The sequence below is a fragment of the Nipponia nippon genome, unplaced genomic scaffold, assembly GCF_047370975.1.
Source record: "Nipponia nippon isolate SJK-2023a ecotype South Korea unplaced genomic scaffold, ASM4737097v1 scaffold_22, whole genome shotgun sequence".
Classification (NCBI taxonomy): domain Eukaryota; kingdom Metazoa; phylum Chordata; class Aves; order Pelecaniformes; family Threskiornithidae; genus Nipponia; species Nipponia nippon.
In genome coordinates this window covers 8827356-8847074 of record NW_028262339.1, presented here as the reverse complement: position 1 = coordinate 8847074, position 19719 = coordinate 8827356, and the positions used below count along the sequence as shown (strand labels likewise).

The 19719-nt window shown below is 54.0% G+C and overlaps 2 protein-coding genes across 3 annotated transcripts; both read right to left on the bottom strand.

Moving 5' to 3' along the window:
• Window positions 1-16211: 16211 nt before the first annotated feature.
• LOC148055486 (uncharacterized) lies at window positions 16212-16846 on the bottom strand. The gene is made up of 2 exons (XM_087760279.1): window positions 16743-16846; window positions 16212-16645 (listed from the first exon to the last, which is right to left on the bottom strand). Exons 1-2 carry the CDS (start codon window positions 16801-16803, stop codon window positions 16212-16214), a joined length of 495 nt encoding a protein of 164 aa, XP_087616405.1. The 5' UTR covers window positions 16804-16846.
• Window positions 16842-19038, bottom strand: LOC148055485 (uncharacterized). Of its 2 annotated transcripts, XM_087760483.1 has the most exons (7): window positions 18735-19038; window positions 18535-18609; window positions 18341-18418; window positions 17575-17646; window positions 17333-17386; window positions 17090-17253; window positions 16842-16886 (listed from the first exon to the last, which is right to left on the bottom strand). In XM_087760483.1, exons 1-6 carry the CDS (start codon window positions 18790-18792, stop codon window positions 17117-17119), a joined length of 474 nt encoding a protein of 157 aa, XP_087616609.1. In that variant the 5' UTR covers window positions 18793-19038; the 3' UTR covers window positions 16842-16886; window positions 17090-17116. The 2 variants fall into 2 exon arrangements, with proteins under 2 accessions (XP_087616609.1, XP_087616610.1); XM_087760484.1 differs by lacking the exon at window positions 16842-16886 and having other exon boundaries at window positions 17092-17172.
• Window positions 19039-19719: the final 681 nt, after the last annotated feature.

The following is a 19719-nucleotide window of genomic DNA, read 5'->3' as shown; positions in this document are numbered from 1 at the left end:
TACAACGAGCAGGAGAGGGGCGAGGACCTCCCAGGGCAGCAGTGGGGGATCTGCTGCCTCTGGCCATGGAGCTTCATGAAGATTGCAGGGAGCAAACGCCGAGGCAGGGACAGAGCAGGATGGTGCATCCCTCCCTATACACCTGCCCCTGCACCCTGCAGAGATAACACCATCCTTGGGGGGTCTCGTTGCACAGGGACCACCAACCCCCAGGCAACCAAACTGGTGGCACCGACAGCCATGCTGCCACCCACACCTCACAGCCCCCAGGGCTAGCAAGGGGCACGGTACTCTCCTGCACCCAGAGAGACCCCAAAGGCTGGGACCTCTTGCCAGCCCCTGCCTGCTGTTGCCCATTCGGGCGTGCGCAGGCAGGGAGAGGAGGAGGGATGATGGGTCCTGCCTGCGTGCACACAGCCTGCTCAATAATTCAGGCCTAACACGTTAAAGTTGCATGGTGTGCAATTGCTGTCTGCAATGACAGACTGCATCAGGGCCGCTGTCTGGTGAGCCTGGCCTGGCAGACATACGCAGGCAGCAGCGGCAGGGCCTGGCAGCCCCACAGGGAGGGCAGGCTGCAGTCAGCAGGCAGAGCATCCCTGCAGTGGAAGTTAGGGGTGGGAGGAAGTTGTGCAGGGAAGCATGGTCCCGGCCTTTGGGATACCCATTTCCAGGGATCATGTGTCAGACAAGGGAACGCCGGCCCAATGGCAATGACAGTCCAACAGGCAGGATGGGGCTGGGACACAGGCAGCTGAACCGTGGTGATGCTGTCCCCAGGGCCACCTCCCTCTCCTGCATCGCCTGTGTCCCCTGCAGCCTCCCTGGCAGGACAGAGGCCAAGAAGGCTTGTGCTGCCCCAGGCATCTTCCTGGCTGTGTCCGTCCCCACATCCCTGCAGCCACCCTCCCTGGTGGGGCTCGAATCCCCCCATCCCTCCCCAGCATCTAGGAAGTGAAGCTCTTATCAGCTGTTCGGGGAGACAGTTGCCATGGAGATGTCAGATGTACCTGTTTGTTATAGGGCCACTGTTGCCATGGTTATGCAGTTGCTGTGCCTGGCAGAGACAGGGATGGAGCATCAGGATGGCTGTTTGCATTGGGAGAGGGGTAGGAGTCATAGAATCATAGAATCATAGAATTGTTAAGGTTGGAAAAGACCCTTAAGATCATCGAGTCCAACCGTTAACCTAACACTGCCAAGTCCACCACTATACCATGTCCTCAAGCACCACGTCTATCCGTCCTTTAAATACCTCCAGGGATGGAGACTCAACCACTTCCCTGGGCAGCCTGTTCCAATGCTTGACCACTCTTTCGGTGAAGAAGTTTTTCCTAATACCCAACCTAAACTTCCCCTGGTGCAGCTTGAGGCTTTTTCCTCTCGTCCTATCACTTGTTACTTGGGAGAAGAGACCGACCCCCACCTCACTACAACCTCCTTTCACGTAGTTGTAGAGAGCAATAAGGTCTCCCCTCAGCCTCCTCTTCTCCAGACTAAACAACCCCAGCTCCCTCAGCCTCTCCTGATAAGACTTGTGCTCCAGACCCTTCACCAGCTTCCTTGCCCTTCTTTGGACACGCTCCAGCACCTCAATGCCCTTCTTGTAGTGAGGGGCCCAAAACTGAACACAGTATTCGAGGTGCGGCCTCACCAGTGCCGAGTACAGGGGCACTATCACCTCCCTGGTCCTGCTGGCCACACTATTCTTGATACAGGCCAGGATGCCATTGGCCCTCTTGGCCACCTGAGCACACTGCTGGCTCATGTTCAGGCGGCTGTCAACCAACACCCCCAGGTCCTTTTCCGCCAGACAGCTCTCCAGCCACTCCTCCCCAAGCCTGTAGCGTTGCATGGGGTTGTTGTGACCCAAGTGCAGGACCCAGCACTTAGCCTTGTTGAATCTCATACAGTTGGCCCCAGCCCAACGATCCAGCCTGTCCAGGTCCCTCTGCAGGGCCTTCCTACCCTTCAGCAGATCGACATTTCCACCCAGCTTGGTGTCGTCTGCAAACTTCCTGAGGGTGCACTCAATCCCCTCATCCAGATCATCAATGAAGATGTTGAACAGGACCAGCCCCAGTACTGATCCCTGGGGAACACCACTCGTGTCCGGCCGCCAACTGGATTTGACTCCATTCACCACCACTCTCTGGGCTCGGCCGTCCAGCCAGTTTTTAACCCAGTGCAGAGTACACCCATCCAAGCCGTGAGCAGTCAGCTTCTCCAGGAGAATGCTGTGGGAGACTGTGTCAAAGGCCTTACTAAAGTCCAAGTAGACAACATCCACAGCCTTCCCCTCATCCACTAAGCGGGTCACTAAGCAAGTTGCAGGGACCCCAGTTCTTTGGAGTGGGGGAAAGGCAGAGTCCAGCCTTCACCCCAAGCACATCCCTGCGGGGCCGAGGCTGGAGACCACAGGGAACGCACTGGCAAAGCTCACCCAGCTCCATAGGGATGGACAGGCTGGTGCTCCCGACCCTGCAATGAAGGGGAGGTAGCTGAGGGGACCTGGGGTCTCCCATGGGGCATCCCAGCACACTCCCACTGAGGCTTGGTGGGAGAGACAGTGCTGCACACCCTGTGCCGGGTGTCCCATGGGAGAGAGCGGCTTCACCACGCTTGGTGCCAGGAGCACTGAGCAAAAACCGTTCAGCCCTGCAAGAGGGCACTGCCTATCCTGTACTTGCACCCCACCACGATGCCCCCCGGGCTGTGCCAGCCTCCTGGGCAGAGGGACGGGCTTCTGCCCTGCTGGGGCTGGGAGGGGAAGCAGGGAGGGGGATTCCCAGCTCCCAGCAGGCAGCCTGTGGGCCCTGGGGGATGAGCTGGGCTGGCACAGAGCTCCTGGATCCCCTCCAGCGCTGCTTGGCCGGGCTCCCTCCCTGGCAGTGTGCTCGGCCACTTGGCCTGTCCTTGAGATGAAAAATGCAGTCATGGGTTTAATTAAAACAAGAGGAAGAGCTGAGTTGCCCCAGCAGCCTGGAGAAGCAGAGCCCAGCAGAGATGGTGCATGGCTGCTCTGCCAGCTAAACCCCCTGCCCACCTCTGCCAGGACCCCCCGGGGGTCAGGACCTGCATGTGCCACCCTGTGGTGTCTGCTGTGGGGCAGGCCAGGGGCTGTGCAGCTGCTTGCAAGGGGATTGCGCGTCCCGCCATGTGCTCGCTAGGCTCTGTTATTGTAGGGTCTACACAAATTCAGCAAGCAGTGGGTTTGCGCTTCAGCCCCGCAGCAGTGAGCTGGGGGATGTGGGAAGGGTAAGGATGCTGCAAGGAGTGCTGACCACTCCACAAAATCAGGATGCTTGTGTTCAGGGCCATGTGCTGGGCTGGTGCGCACACCAGGGCAGCACAAGCCCTGTGCTCAGCACATACCGTGCTCCAGTGTGTTGCTGATATGAAAGCTGAGTTCCTTGTTCTCTGGGGCTGCTACTGCTGGGGGGATGCAATTGGACTTGGTGAAGTGAGAAACATTTTTAAATAAAAAAATTAATCCTTAATCAGCCCCCTGGCTGGACCAGACAGGACATTTGGCATGGCAGAGAAAGGGCTGGAGGGTGAGCTCTCAGGGGGCGGAGGGTGGTGGGTGCAGGTTCCCCAGCCCCATTGCACAGTGACCAGGGCTCCTGCTTAGCTGCCCAGCGCACCTCCACACCAGGCTGGAGCAGGTTTGCTAGCAGGGCTTGTGACCCTGTGGGGGACCCATGCTGGAGCAGTCTGTTCCTGAAGGACTGCACCTTGTGGAAGGGACCCACGCTGGAGCAGGGGAAGAGTGGGAGGAGTCCTCCCCCAAGGAGGAAGGAATGGCAGAAACCTGTGAACTGACCGCAAACCCCAGTCCCCCTGCGCTGCTTGGTGGGGGAGGAGGTAGAGAAAATCGGGAGTGAAGTTAAGCCCAGGAAGAAGGGAGGGGTGGGGGGAAGGTGTTTTAAGATTTGGTTTTATTTCTCATTATCCTACTCTGATTTTATTGGTAATAAATTAAATTAATTTCCCCAAGTTGAGTCTGTTTTGCCCATGGTGGTAACTGGTGATTGATCTCTCCCTGTCCTTAACTCACGAGCCTTTTGTTATATTTTCTCTCCCCTGTCCAGCTGAGGAGGGGGAGTGATAGAGCAGCTTTGGTGGGCACCTGGCATCCAGCCAAGGTGAACCCACCACACTCGCTCTGCTGCCGGGCCTCAGCGAAACGAGGCCTTTCCACCACAGTCAATGTAAATCCCACTGTGGGCACAGCCAGAGCTTGCTCCCTGGCCAGTCACAGCTGTCACCGTGCTGCTCTGGGGATGATGAAAGGCTGGGAGAACGGCTCAGCTGCTCTCTTCTTTTGCAATTTGCATGGCGCACCCTGCAGCCACTTGATTTTCTCATCAGAGTAGCAAGCCTTGACCACCCTCCCTGTGCAGACCCATCCATCACTCACTGTTGGTACTGCTGCACAGACCACAGGTGCTGGAGCCGCCTGCCCTGCTCTGTCCCTGGCTATCCCTCAGCCCTGCAGACAGCAGCCTGGCTGCTGCCAGCCTGGGGAGAGCAGCTCTGAGCAGGCAAAGGGACCTGGTTTCTCCTGGTGTAACCCACGAAGACCCTGCTTGCTCACCTCTCCTTCTCCCCTATCCCCTAGCCTTGCGTCTCACCCTCCTGCTGCCTTCCCCAGCCCTTGTCCCATGTTAGGGATCCCTCACAGCTTCAGCCCCAGTGTGGAGGGTACTGGCCGAGGGCCAGGTGGGAGCTAGAGATGGAGCAAGCCCAGCCCCAGTGCATGCCTCTGCATTACTTCTGCCATGGGGCATCTCTCCAGGTCCCTCCGCCAGGGCAGCACCATGCTGTGGGTACCTGTCCTGTGCATCTGGGACAGAGCTGAGCATGACAGAGCCAACCCAGAGCAGAGACAATGAAGGGAATGAGACATGGACTCCGCATATGAGTTTAGGCGAAGACCCTTTATTTTTACAATCTATCCCTTTTATAATATGATCTAGTGTTCACGAGCAAGCAAAACCCATTTCATTGGTTACTGTCTTGCGTCCACGCGTCTCCTCAGCGTTACTTATTGGTTCTTCAAGCTGGTGCACGCGAATTCCTCTTTCAGGGATGTATCCAATCTCATCCTTATTTTTCTGCCTTTCTGTTTGTTTCACAAACTTGTTTGTAACAAGCCTCAAGGGCACAGCTGCATCTCGTCAAAGTAAAACACAATCATCTCATTTATTCCTACAAATCCCCCTTTTTGTTTTTCTATCACAAAAGCTTGTTTAATCATATTCTATAGCATTTTCTGTACCCAAGACACTAGACAAGAAACTATCATTATTATACCGCAAAATATTAGTAACAAGAAAAAACCCATTTTGATTAGAGACATTATCCACCCGCCAATTCCCCAACTTGTTAGTAAGTGATTCAGCCAACCAAATCCATCACTGACTTGTAATTTGCTAACTTCAAATCTTTGATTGCTTTATGGATTAATTTGGAGTTATCTGATAAGTCATTCCCCATCAGTCTTCTCAGAGTTCAGTGTCTTCTGCTGTTCGTTCCTGTTATCCGATGCAAGAGCCGGTCTTACGCACCTTGCAGCTACCCACTTAGGTCCTACATCTGTTGAGACACAAGCATACCCTCGACCCCAAGTTAGTAGCCGATATGGCCCGTCCCAACACCCAGTATTTAAATTTTTCATCATTACCATCACCTTCTCCTGTGATATATGTGCCATTCCCGACTCCATAGCTTTAAAATGTTTGACTATGGGTGTGACATCTTCATGTTGAAAAGGCAGCGATAAATGGTTTAGTACATATATAGCTTTTCCTAATCTGTTTTGGGGAGATTCCTGAGCTTCCCCCTCTTTTTGTTTTTGCAATAGAGTTTTTAAGGTTCTGTGTGCACGTTCTATGATAGCTTGTCCTGTGGGGGAATGGGGTATCCCTGTCTTACGAGTGATACCCCATGTGTGGAAAAATTTTTGTGTCGCATGGCTGACACATGCAGGGCTGTTATCTGTTTTTATTTCTTTTGGAATACCAAGCGCTGCAAAGGCAGCTCGGAAGTGGCTTTGTATGTGCTGGCTAGTTTCACCTGTCATTGCAGTGGCCCAGATTGCATGGGAGTAGGTATCTATGGAAACGTGAACATATCTCTGCCGACCAAAGTCGGGTACATGAGTCACATCAGTTTGCCAGAGCTGAAGGGAGGAGAGTCCCCTAGGGTTTGTCGCAAACAATGGGCGGGATGGTTGTTGTTGACAGTCTGGACATGTTTGCACAACGAGTTTTGCATCCCCCATAGAGACTGCAAATTGTTTCACAAGAGCTTTGGCAGATTGGTGGAAAAATTGATGCGATAATTGAGCTTGAGAAAGTGTGTTTGGTACTGGGGTATGTAATGCAATGTTCGTTAGGTAATCGGCTCGTGCATTTCCTTCTGTAAAGAACCCGGGTAAGTTTGTATGGCTTCTAATGTGGATTACACAATAGGGATGTTTTCGTTGTTCTACTAAGAATAATAGCTCCTTAAACTTCAAAACCAAGGCTTCTTTCAGTACATGTTTTAGTTGTGCCCTTTCAATGCGTTGCACAATTCCTACAGCATATAGTGAGTCTGATACAATATTTAGTGGAGTTAGAGGCCATTCTCTAAAAGCCATGGTAATGGCATGCAACTCGACTAATTGAGGTGAACCCTCAATTTGTTCTATTTTGTGTTGCCATTGACCTTCTTTTTTCCATGTGATGACTGCTTTTCCTGTTTTCCCTGAGCCATCGGTGAACACCGTTTGACCCTTAACCGGTTGCTACTGGTATAGTGACGCCTCTTCAATTTTTACATTATTGTAAAAGGCGAACATTTTATGAGGGGGGTGATGAGTATCAATTCTTCCACTAAACCCTGCTAAGGCCATTTGAAGTTCTAGACTATTTTGTAAGCACCAATCTAAGTAGTCCTTTACGACAGGAAGGACAATGAGATGAGGCTCTTCTCCAGCCATTTCTACAATTCGTTCTCTGCCCTTTTTTATCAAGGCAGCGAACATTTCGATACGAGTAGCCAGGGTTTTCGCAGGTTGATGTGGCAAAAACACCCATTCCAACATTATGAGAGGGTCTATTCCTTTGTTCTCCCATTGTCCGATGGTTGCTAGAGGCTGTTGTTTTTGGTTGCAGATATATAATTGTATGGGTAAATTTTCAAGTCGTCGGTGACATTGTTGCAGTGAGAGTTTTTCATTTATGATTCTCAGTGCATTTTTTGCTTCGGTCGTCCATTGGCGTGGTGTGTTAATATCGGTATCTCCTTTAAGTAGCTCAAATAAGGGTGTTAATGTGTAGTTATCAATACCACACTGTGCTCTAATCCAATTTATGTTTCCCAATAGTTTTTGTACATCATTCAAGGTTTTTATGTCTGCTGAAATGATCACATTTTGAGGTTGGATACTTTGTTGTAAGATTTTCCACCCAAGATATTTCCATGGTGCTTCCATTTGAATTTTTTCTGGTGCGATTTGCAGTCCTTTGCTTTGCAATGCATATTTTAAAACAGGTAGTGCTTCACGCACCATGGTGTTCGTGGGGCCTCTAGTAAAATGTCGTCCATATAGTGATAGATATACATTTCTGGGAATTTTAGTCGTACAGGACATATGGCTTTAGCCACATATGTTTGACAGATCGTTGGAGAATTCTTCATTCCTTGAGGCAGGACAGTCCAGTGGTATCTATCCATTGACTCGCCTCGGTTAATTTTTGGTACCGAAAACGCAAAACGCGGTGCATCCGTAGGATGTAGTGGGATAGTAAAGAAGCAGTCTTTTAAGTCTACTATGATTATGTCCCAATTTCGGGGTATCATTGTTGGCGAGGGCAAGCTGGGTTGGAGCGCTCCCATTTCTTCCATAGCTTTGTTTATTTGTCTCAAGTCATGTAGCAGTCGCCATTTTCCACTCTTCTTTTTTATAACAAATACAGGAGAATTCCAGGGGCTGGTTGTAGGAGCGATATGTCCTTGTTGAAGTTGTTCTTTGACCAGTTCTTGAAGGGCAGCGACCTTTTCTTTGGGGAGCGGCCATTGATCTATCCAAACGGGTGTTTCTTTTTTCCAAATAAGTTTCATTGTCGGTCGCTCATCAATGGCTGCTACTGAAAATTTTCAGGGCAATTTAAGGTGAAGCCGCATTGGGACATTACGTCTCGCCTCAACAGGCTCATGGGCAAATTTGTCACATATGGCTGTACAGTAAATGTAGACCCTTCTTGGGTATTGATATTGAGCAGGTGGGCGCTTTGAAAGGTTTGAGAAAGGCCGCCGACTCCAATCAAGCCCTCTGTGGGGGTGGCTATTAAATCTTTTGATTGAAGAGACAGAAAATGAGAGATAATAACAGGAATATTATTTTCAGACATGTTCAGGTAGTTTAACACATACACGGCTTTACTTAGCCTGTCTGCTGGAGTGGCTCCTGGCATTCCCCCTTTTTGTTTTTGCAGGTTCAATTGTTTGTTGCAAGATTTTCCAGCCCAGATATTTCCAAGGCTCAGTTTTTTGCACTTTTTCAGGGGCTATTTCAAGTCCATATCTGTTTAGAGCTCGTCGTCTCTTTTTCTTAGTTGTGGGCAATCTCTTTTAAAATGTCCAGGTTTTCCACAGAAGAAACATGATTTCTGTACTTTCATTGCGGTGGCAAAAGCTGTAGCTAATGTTTCCATATTATGGGACATTGACCCCACCTTCTGGGTAGCTTCTATCATGTCCATTAAGGAGGGATTTTTTAGAGGCAAAAGCACTTTTTTACAGTCCGTATTCGCATTTTCAAAGGCTAATTTTAAGAGTAGGACCTCTCTTGCTTCTGCATTTTCAACTTGTTTTTCCAAAGCCTCTTTAAGACGATCTAAGAATGAGATATATCCCTCTCCTGTCCCTTGCTTTATTAAGGTAAATGATTTTGTTGCTCTTCCGGCATCCGGCACTCTTAGTAATGCCTGTAAAGCAAGGTCTCTGCCTTGTGATAATATCTCTGGCTGTAACCGTCCCTGTAACGTTGGGTGATTTAGCGGCGGATCCCCCATAAGGTGGGGGAGTCCTGCCCCTTGTAAAGGGTCGCCTTGTTGTTGCTGCATATTAACAATTGTGGCGTTTTGGCAGGCGGTACGCCAGGTGCTTTCAAAGATCACCTTTTGCATTGGGGTCAATATAAGATTAGTAAGCGTGCATATATCAAATGGTACTATTTCATTTGTAAATATTCCCCATAGCAGGGATTGTGTAAAAGGAGAACCCAGTCCATGCGCAGCAACTGTTTGTCGTAGATCTTTTAAAACATTATAGCCAAAAGGTTCATGCTCATCGGGGACATTTGCATTGCTGCGTATGACGGGACACGCTACCGCTGAACAAAAAGCTGTATCTCCCGCTTGCAATGCTTGGTGTCTAAACTTTTGCCACCTTGTAGCAGCGGCTGACGCCTCCCCATTCCTCGGGCGGCAATTGATTATGGGTTTGTGGAGTATCAGCATTAGAAGCAGTAGAGAAAGGCAGTACGAGTTCCGACGCAGCAGGGGCTGGGGCGGGCGGGGAAGTGGAGGGGTACTGATTGCAGGGATAGGAAGGGCCAGCAGAGGTGTTGAAGGCATAGGAGCAGGTGAAGGAGAAAATGGCGCAGAGGGTAGGGGCGGCACGGGGGGGGGGGTGGCTGCTATTATCTTGTACCCGCACCGGAAACGCGAACCCCGTGGTTTCTCCATCTTTCAACGCTTCCCTACGGAGCTGCTCCCACCGATCCCGGGGGTCGAAGGCTCGCTCAGGCTGTGGTACAGCCTGCGGCGCCGGCGGCTGCATCAGACATGGGGGACAGGACGGAGTGGGTTTCATTGGAGTGGAACTTGGGGGAGGCGGTCTGAGTCCTGTTCCCTTGTTTGTTTCACCCAAGTTCTCATTCTTTTCTTTTTCCCCCAAGTCTATAAGAGCTTCCTTGTCTTGGGGCTTGCTTTCACTCAGTTCATCATTCCTTATCTGCGCCGCTTGAGCGTCTGCATTTTGTACCTTTTTTTTTTCTTTTTTTCCTTTTTTTCTTTTTTTTTCTTTTTTTTAATCTTTTTTTTTCTTTTTTTTTTTTTCCAGCTTGCCATTAGCGCAAGGTCTCAGTCACTAATCGCCAAGTGGTCATGACTTCGGTGGCGGTGGTGTCCCCTCTGGATGCCGCCTCCCAAATCGTCTCCCTTGCCTGTTCCCAAGTTTTCACATCAAATACTGCAGAGACTGTAGAGGGAACCCCTTGCTTTTGCAAGAACTTCAGTAATAATTTTATTTTATATGCGTCATACTTCACTCCTCGTTTCGCTAATAGCTGCATTAAAAGTTTAACTATAGCTTCTTCTTCAGCTGATATGTTAGCTCCCATGATTACTGCCCAGCTGCTCACCTGTTTCTTAAGGTGGTGTCCCGGGATTAAAGCCGCGGTCCTGCCGTCAGCTTGAGTCATTCAGCTGGGGTTCCCTCCGGACGCTACTTGCAGCACTGCCTCCTCCAGATCACATCGGGGTCATCATTTGAAGGGAATGAGACACGAACTCTGCATATGAGTTCAGGCGAAGACAAGCGAAGACACTTTATTTTTACAATCTATCCCTTTTATAATATGATCTAGTGTTCACGAGCAAGCAAAACCCATTTCATTGGTTACTGTCTTGCGTCCACGCGTCTCTTCAGCGTTACTTATTGGTTCTTCAAGCTGGTGCACGCGAATTCCTCTTTCAGGGATGTATCCAATCTCATCCTTATTTTTCTGCCTTTCTGTTTGTTTCACAAACTTGTTTGTAACAAGCCTCAAGGCCACAGCTGCATCTCGTCAAAGTAAAACACAATATCTCATTTATTCCTACAAGACAAGGGGATCTGGGATGGACCTGGGGCATCAGGAACCAGCATTGCCCCAGCAGCACCCTGTGCCACAGCGCCTGGAAGTGTGAGAAAGCAGCAGGGTGTCACGCAATGCACAGTTTTGCATGAGGGTATGGGTGCATGGCCCATGGAGATGAGGGACAAATGGTTTAGCAGTACCTGCAGGGACCAGAGAATCACAGGGGTGCTGTGTCAAGGGACAAACAGCAGCTGCCATGGTTGCATGCCGGGGGGGGAGCAGTGGACAGGGAGGGGGGGACACTGTAGCATGGGAGACTGGGAAAATGTGGCAGTGATGTAAAGCACCATGATTTTTAGCCGTGGTAATTGAATTTCTTGGAGATGCTGGTGGGGAAACCTGCAGGGGGGCTGGACTCAGGACTTTATCCCCAGCAATTTAGATGAAGGCTGTTGAAGAGCTGCTCTGCCAAGCAGAAAAGCCACTTGAGTTGTGTTTAACTTCATCAAGGGAACTGCATAGAAATCAGGGAGCTTGCGAAAAGAAATTCATAGAGCAGCCAGAAGGACAGAGCACCTGCAGACAGCACAAGAATTGCTCAGAGCAGCATGCTGGAGACTTCCAGTAAATGAACGTGTCCTTTAACGAGATTTGCAGGGCCAGCACGGCCAAGGAGCAGGCAGACAGATAGAAAAGGGCATTCCTCAAGGAGGGGAGATGTGTCAAACTGAAGAGCACAGGAAAGAGGATGAAGTTACATGGAAAGTGACTACGAAAGGCCGAAGCTCAATTAGAGCTGAAACAGGCCAGTGTTGTTTCAGACAACAAGAAGGACTTTTTAAAGTATGTTAATAGCAAGACGAGGTCTAAAGAAAACATTGGACCGATACTTGTTGAAGATGGTCACCTGACAAATAGGGGTGAAGAAAAAGCGGAGGCATTCAATGTGTTTTTTGCCTCAGTCTTTAATAATACTGATAGACCTTGGGCTGCCCAGTTCTCTGAGTTGGAGGACAGCGAGTGTGGGAACAGTGACTTTCCATTTGTGGACACTGAAATTGTAAGGGACCAGCTGTATCAGCTGAATGTTCACAAGTCCATGGGGCCTGATGGGATTCATCCCAGAGTATTGAAGGAGCTAGAGGATGTTACAGCAGGACCCCTCTCAATCATCTACCCGAGGTCTTGGGAGCCTGGGGAGGTCCCCGCTGACTGGAAGCTAGCCAATGTTATTCCAATTTACAAGAAGGGTGTGAGGGAAGACCCAGGAAAACACAGACCTGTTAGTCCAACCTCAGTTCCTGGAAAAATTACGGAAAAGATTATACTGGGGGCTATTGAAAGGCATTTAAAGGACAATGCAATCATCAGGCACAGTCAACATGGGTTCACAACAGGGAAAGTAGTCCTGTTTAACTAATCTGATATCCTTCTATGATAAGGTCACCCGCCTAGTGGATGAAGGGAAGGTGGTGGATGTAGTTTTTCTGGATTTTAGTAAGGCTTTTGATACTGTCCCTCACAGCATCCTTCTGGACAAGTTGTCCAACTGTGAAATGAGCAGGTACACGGTGCGCTGGGTGAAGAACTGGCTGAAGGGCAGGGCTCAGAGGGTTGTAGTGAATGGGGCTGCATCTGGCTGGCGACCAGTCACCAGCGGTGTTCCTCAGGGCTCAATCCTAGGGCCAGTTCTGTTCAACATATTTATCAACGATTTGGATGCAGGAATTGAATGCACCATTAGCAAGTTTGCTGATGATACCAAACTGGGAGGTGCTGCTGACTCTCTTGAGGGACAAGAGGCCTTGCAGAGGGATCTGGATAGATTAGAGCATCGAGCAATGATTAATGGGATGAAATTTAACAAGTCAAAATGCCGGATTCTGCACCTGGGACAGAGTATCGCCAGACACAAGTATAAATTGGGAGAGGAGTGGCTGGAGAGCAGCCCTGCAGAAAGGGATCTGGGGGTGCTGGTTGACAGGAGGCTCAATATGAGCCAGCAGTGTACCCTGGCAGCCAAGAGGGCAAACCGCATCCTGGGGTGCATCAAACACAGCATAACCAGCTGGTCAAAAGAGGTAATTACTCCACTGTATTTATTGTTGGTGTGGCCTCACCTTGAGTATTGTGTGCAGTTCTGGGCCCCACAATTTAAGAAGGATGTGAAGGTCCTTGAATGCGTCCAGAGGAGGGCAACAAAGCTGGTGAAAGGGCTGGAAGGCATGTCCTATGAGGAGCAGGTAAGGACTCTGGGCTTGTCTAGTTTGGAGAAAAGGAGGCTGAGGGGCAACCTCATTGCTCTCTACAGCTTCCTGAGGAGGGGAAGTGGAGAGGGAGGCGCTGATCTCTTCTCCCTGGGATCCAGTGACAGGATGCATGGGAACGGCTCAAAGCTGCATCAGGGGAGGTTCAGACTGGACATTAGGAAGCATTTCTTTACCGAGAGGGTGGTCAGACACTGGAAGAGGCTTCCTAGAGAGGTGGTCAATGCCCCATGCCTGTCAGTGTTTAAGAGGCATTTGGGCAATGCCCTTAATACTATGCTTTAGCTTTTGATCAGCCCTGAAGTGGTCAGGCAGTTGGACTAGATGATCATTGTAGGTCCCTTCCAACTGAACTCTTTTCTCTTCTCTCTTCTCTTCTCTTCTCTTCTCTTCTCTTCTCTTCTCTTCTCTTCTCTTCTCTTCTCTTCTCTTCTCTTCTCTTCTCTTCTCGTGGCCAGCTGAAACCACCTGGTGACAGTGTGGGTCACCTGCTTGCATCCCAGGGCCAGAGGCTCACCAGAAAGGGGCTGGGGTCCAGCCCTGCCCCACTGCCCCTCTTGCACTCCCCTGTGCCCAAGCTGGGGGGGGAGGTCAAGAGGCACCCCAAGCTGTGCTGAGTCTGGTGCTTTTGAGGCGGGGCAGGGGGTGCAGTGTGTGTGCCATAGCGTGCTCCTGGCAGGACGCCCCCATGCCTGGCCAGCAGCCCATTCCAGGCTCCCCTGCAACAGAGGGGGGGGGGGGGGGGGGGTCATCCCCTTTGCCCCGAGGGGGCGACCCTCTGTTCTGGGGGGGCAATCCCCACCCCAGGGGGTGGCGATGCCCTAGCCCTGGGGCAGGCTGGATTGGGCCGGGGCCTGAGCCCCCGCAGGAGCCCCGGGGGCTGCCCCAGACCTCCCCGCCCTGGGGGCCCCTCCACTCTCGTGACGTCACAGGAGAGCCCCCCCTGCCCTCACCCTGCCCCTCCCCGCTGCATGATTGGCCGCACTGCGTTTATAGAATCATAGAATCATGGAATCGTCAAGGTTGGAAAAGACCCTTCAGATCATCGAGTCCAACCGTTAACCTAGCACTGCCAAGTCCATCTATACCATGTCCTCGAGCACCACATCTATCCATTCTTTAAATACCTCCAGGGATGGAGACTCAACCACTTCCCTGGGCAGCCTGTTCCAATGCTTGACCACTCTTTCAGTGAAGAAGTTTTTCCTAATATCCAACCTAAACCTCCCCCGGCGCAGCTTGAGGCCGTTTCCTCTCGTCCTATCGCTTGTTACTAGGGAGAAGAGACCGACCCCCACCTCACTACAACCTCCTTTCAGGTAGTTGTAGAGAGCAATAAGGTCTCCCCTCAGCCTCCTCTTCTCCAGACTAAACAACCCCAGCTCCCTCAGCCTCTCCTGATAAGACTTGTGCTCCAGACCCTTCACCAGCTTCGTTGCCCTTCTTTGGACACGCTCCAGCCCCTCGATGTCCTTCTTGTAGTGAGGGGCCCAAAACTGAACACAGTACTCGAGGTGCGGCCTCACCAGTGCCGAGTACAGGGGCACTATCACCTCCCTGGTCCTGCTGGCCACACTATTCCTGATACAAGCCAGGATGCCATTTGCTCCGCCGCAGCCTCTGCGATTGGGTAGAGTGCCCCTCAGCCACACCCCTGACGGTGAGTCGGGCCTCAGCCCGTGCCTCTCCTCCCTGATCTCCTATTGGTTGCCGAGCTGTCACTCTAGCCCGGCCCGCGATCCCAGCGCTCCCGCTGCATCCTCACTGCCCCCACTGCCGCCTCACTGGTTGCAAGCAGCAGGGCTCAGGAAGAGGGATCCCACCTTCTCTCTGACCCAGGGCCTGCAGCTGGCGTGGGATGAGGGATGGCACCATGAGAGGTAACGGGCTTTCCCAGCACCACTTGCCCACATTTCTCCCCTGCCAGATGCCAGCTGGGCTGTGGCATTGCCACTTGCCAGTGCCATAGCCCCTGCCGTCCCTGGCTGCCTCGCTGGTGGCCCCGTTGGCCATGCTCCCAGCCCCTCTCCATGGCCCAGCCACGCATGGGGTGCTCAGGAAGGGCAGGAGTTCAGGGACATCTTGCTGGGGAGCTACAGGGACACGTACTGCAGCCTCACCCTGAAAGTCATGCACAGCTTGAAGTGGGCGTCTGAGCAGTGCTGGCCCCATTACAACCCAAAGATGGATGACAACTGCTTCAACATGGACTGGACTACCTGCCCATCTTCCTGGCCGCGTTCGACCCAGCGTGGACTGGCCTCTGCATGGAGTCCCTCTTCTACCAGGAGAAGCGGCAGGTCATCCGCCAGCCCTCCAGCAAGCGGTATGTGGCACAGCAGGACTATCACCCTGATGTCTACCTGCCCTACGCCAGCATCATCAGCTACATCCTCTCCCTGGATGCAGCTGAGAAGATCCTGGAGGTGGCTTGGTATGTCTACCCCATCCACGTGGAGGACACCTGCATGGGCATCCTGGCGGAGGTGACAGGGGTCTGGGCGAGAGCCAGCACCCACTTTGCCAAGCACAATGTGCCGTGGCACATCTGCAGCTACCACTACCTGATGGTGATCCACATCCTGAGCCCTCAGGAGGGGGCTCACTGCAGCATGCTGCAAGCCCCCAGCTCACCTGCTGGAAGTGACCCGCCAAGGAGCTGGTGACCAAGGGACCATGGCCACAGCACATGCTGCCTTCCCAGCCCCGGTGCTGCCCAGCATCACCCACCCTGGCCCCTTCCCTTGCAGAAGGATGCAGCCTGTGCCCTAGCCAGGCTCCCTGCCCTCCCCAGCCCCAACAGCAGCCTCACTCCCCTCAGCAGCCCAGCAGCACGTCCTCCGGGCCAGGGTCCTGCCGGCCCCAGGCCCAGCTGGAAGCTGTCGAGGAGTGAGCAGGGGCAGAGAAAGTACATCTGCCCCATGGTCTGCAGCCTGGGAGTTTCTCAGAGGCTATAAATAGCCAAATTCCCCTTCTGCTCATCTTGAAAGTGAGAAGGGGAACATCCCCCGGAGAGGGGGAAAGAATTGGTCAATTGACACCGGTGGTACAAAAACTATTTTTAATTTTATTAAAATGTGTCTCTTCTATAAACTTCCAAAATATCCGGGGCCTCTGCTATAAAGATTTGTGTGGCAGCTGCATAGTGAAGCCGTCGCCCCTGGGGCTGGGGATGGCGGCACTTGCGGGGGGGTGCAGCAGGCGGCAGGGGACACCCAAGGCTCCTCTTTCTGATCTGGGGAGGTGTGGGGAGCATTGGGGGAGCAGGGCACCTGGGGCCTGCCCTCAAAAAGGGACACATTGGGGACGTAGTGGCCGAGGGGGCCGGGGTGGGTCTGCAGCCAGAGCAGGAGCTGGTGCAGGGTCTCGCCCACCTGCACCAGGCTGTGGGAGAGGAGGTGGAGGTGGGAGATGGTGTCGCTGGCCAGGCTCTCCAGCAGTGCCTGCTGCTGCTGCGACGTCTGCAGGATCTGCACCAGCAGCTGCTGGACACTCTGGAGCAAGCCCGCCATGCCAGAGCCTGCAGCAAGAGAGGGGTCAGCGGCAGCAAACCCTCACCACAGCTCCAAGAGCCCTGCGTGTGGTGCAGCTGTTGGGACACTGCAGGGAAGACCCACCGTGCAGGCTTGTGTCTGACGCCTCTTCACCTGCTGACAGCTGCTCGATCACAGCAGCCATCCCAGGGGAGCCCGGGGCTGTGGCAGCCACTGGCAGCACTCGGTTTCTTCTTCCCATCCCTGGGGACGTCTCGCCAGGGAAACCTGCCATGATGGTTTGGCATGGAGGGAGCAACCAGGGTGCTGGAGCCATCCAAGCCCCGTGCTCAGCCTGATCCTGCCACAGAACCCCGGGTGGGCACTGCCTGCAGGAGCCCCTGCCCTCTGTCCCCACGGGCAGGGCAAGGCAGGACAGGACAGAGCTGCCCCCTGGAGCAGGGGACTTGCTCAAAGCTGCAGACCCTTACCAGCCTTTTGCTCAGCTCTTTCCTGCTTCAGGGCAATGTGACAGCTTTGAGAGCAGACCCAGTCCGTGAGCTGCAGCTGCGTCCTGCCCCAGGGCACACAAGCATGGCCGCTTGGGCATGGTACTCACCCAGGAGGGGAAGGGGAGGGAAGCAGCGACCAGCGTCTGCAACGAGAACCGTATCAGACCCTGCTCGTGGGGCCGAGGGGGTTTACCAGGCCGAGTGGGGCAAAGAAAGCCTTACATGGCATGGTGGGGGGAGTGGGCAGCACTCCAGCGATGTGGTCCCCACTGGCTGCTGGGAGAGAGCAGAAAGGAGAGATGCGCCGTCTGATGGGACCTGCCAGGGGATCACCACCAGCCTGGGGTCTGCTTGGCTTGCCCCAGCCAGCCCCACAGTCTGACGTGCCCTAGCCACAGCTCCACAGCACCCTGCAGGGCTCCAAAGCATTTAATGAGCTAGATACAGAAGCAGGAGTCACTCACCCACCACTGCAATGCAGCCACCTCTGGGCTGGAAGGGAGCAGCACGCAGCAATGCTACACAACAGATTAGAACTGGAAATGAAGGAGAATCCCATATTCACTTGAAACTGCAGGGGGAATTTAGGGAGACAGAAGGCAATTGCCCAGTGCAGATGCTGGCTGGGGCACCCATGCAAATCAGACTCAGGGATGTATCCTGCATCACCTCAGTGCCAAACCCCTGGGAGAGCACGCAGCGAGGGGGGTGCAGGATCTGCCCCTGGGTGCGCTGCAGGGCAGGGGAGCTGCAGGCACCTCTGGCCCTCACACCCAGTCCTAACTCATCCAAAGCTTTATGGTGTTACTGGGGAAGAGGGGAGCCAGGACCTGCTGAAGGAAGGGGAGTCACATGCCCTGCAGTGCCGCACAGCCACGAGAGCCCCCTGGGCTGGATCGGGGCCACCGTCCCTTAGAGACCTTGAGCCCCACAACCTGCCCTAGGGCAGCCAGCAACCTTGCATGCTCTGAGGCTGGGTCAGAGCAGGGGACCCCCTCCTGCCCCATCTCAGCTGTCCTCATCCCCTCACGCTCTGGGGCTAGTTTGGAGCCAAAGCTCCCAACACCCCCATCTGTGAGCATTCATGCCAAGGGACCACAATGCGATGGGTCCCTCCTGGGAAGAAAACACCCCTGATCCTCTGAGCCCCCCATTCCCATCATGCTGGCGTGGGCTTGGGCTGGAGGCGTGGCCATGCAGCCCAGTGCAGTGGGGCAGACCAGTACTTACAGCTCTCTGGCTCCTCCTTCGCACACTGCAGCAGCGGGGACAGCAGCATGCCCAGGGCGTCCCCGCCAACGTTGTGCTCTGCAGAGGGAGGGCGAGGGGGTGCATAAAAGAGCTTCAGTAACCAGGAGACGAGGGGTCCCAGCCACCCCATAGTGGGGACAAGCCCCACTCCAGCTGCCTGAGCCCACGGGTACCTGGTGTCTCTGGTGAGGATGGAGAACAGGTGGTGAGGGCCAACCTGCACTTCCTGGGGGGCAGCTTCACCAGGTCTAGAGGAAGAGAAAGAGATCATCAAGGGACTCCAAGTGGCTGTGTGGCACCAGCGCTCCTCCAGCATCCCACATCCAGCTGCCCCACGACCCGCCAAGCCCACCTGCCCATCCCTGGCACCCACCTGGCATCCTCCGCTTGCCGAAGACGGGCCGTCCGGCTGCCTTCCAGATGCTCTTCATGGCTCGGTAGTGTGGGGGTAGGCAGGGCAAGTGGCAGCCAGCCGTCTGGCATGTCTCCTGCTCCGAGTGAAAAGCTTGCTTGAGCGCCTTCCACTTGGAGCGGCACTGGGCCACACTGCGCCTGTAGCCAGCTGCCGCCAGCCCCCGGGGAGATCTCCCGCCACAGCGCCTCGTTGGGTCGCGACATGGAGGCCATGAGCAGGGCGGCCTCCCCCAAGCCCCCCACCAGCGCCAGTAGGCTGCTGACCTCCGCCTGCATCCAGGCTTGCCCGCGGGGCATGCTGCTGGGGGCGAGGGTGGGTGCCGGGGGAAAGCTCGGCCCCGGGGCGGTGGTGAGGCTGGGATGGGCAGGGCTCAGCCCCGGGGCTCGGCCGTGCGCTCCCGAGGGCATCGAGCATGTGCAGCCCCGGGAGGAGCCGCTGGGAAACGTAGTCCTGGTCCTGCCATCCTCCCATCACACACCAGTCCAGCGGAGGGGGTCGTTGCCTGCCCGAAGGCATCCCCGCTCCTGCCCTGCCCGGCTGTAGGGGTGGAGGTGCGCGGTGCGGCAGGGAGCCCGGGGCAGGACCACCCCTAGGGGGCTGGGGGACTCTGCCCCCCACCCCCGAGAGCACGGCAGGGATGCCCATCAAGGCATCCCGACTTTCCAGAGCTGAGATGCAGCTGCAGCCCCATGCAAAAAAGGCAGCAGAAACCACATCTGAGCAAACACCCCATGGCCTTGATGCTTCTGAGAGCGCGGAGCCTGGGGACGCGGACAGGGCCCCGTGTCCTGCTCCCCAAGGATTCCCAGGTCCCCTGCACAGTCCCCAGGGCAGATCTGCTGAGCGCTGAGGGGTCAGGGCAGGGGAAGCAGCCTCCACACAGCTGCCTAGCCCAGCCCTGGCCCCACGTCTGAGGTAGCAGCTGTCCCCACCACTCACTGCC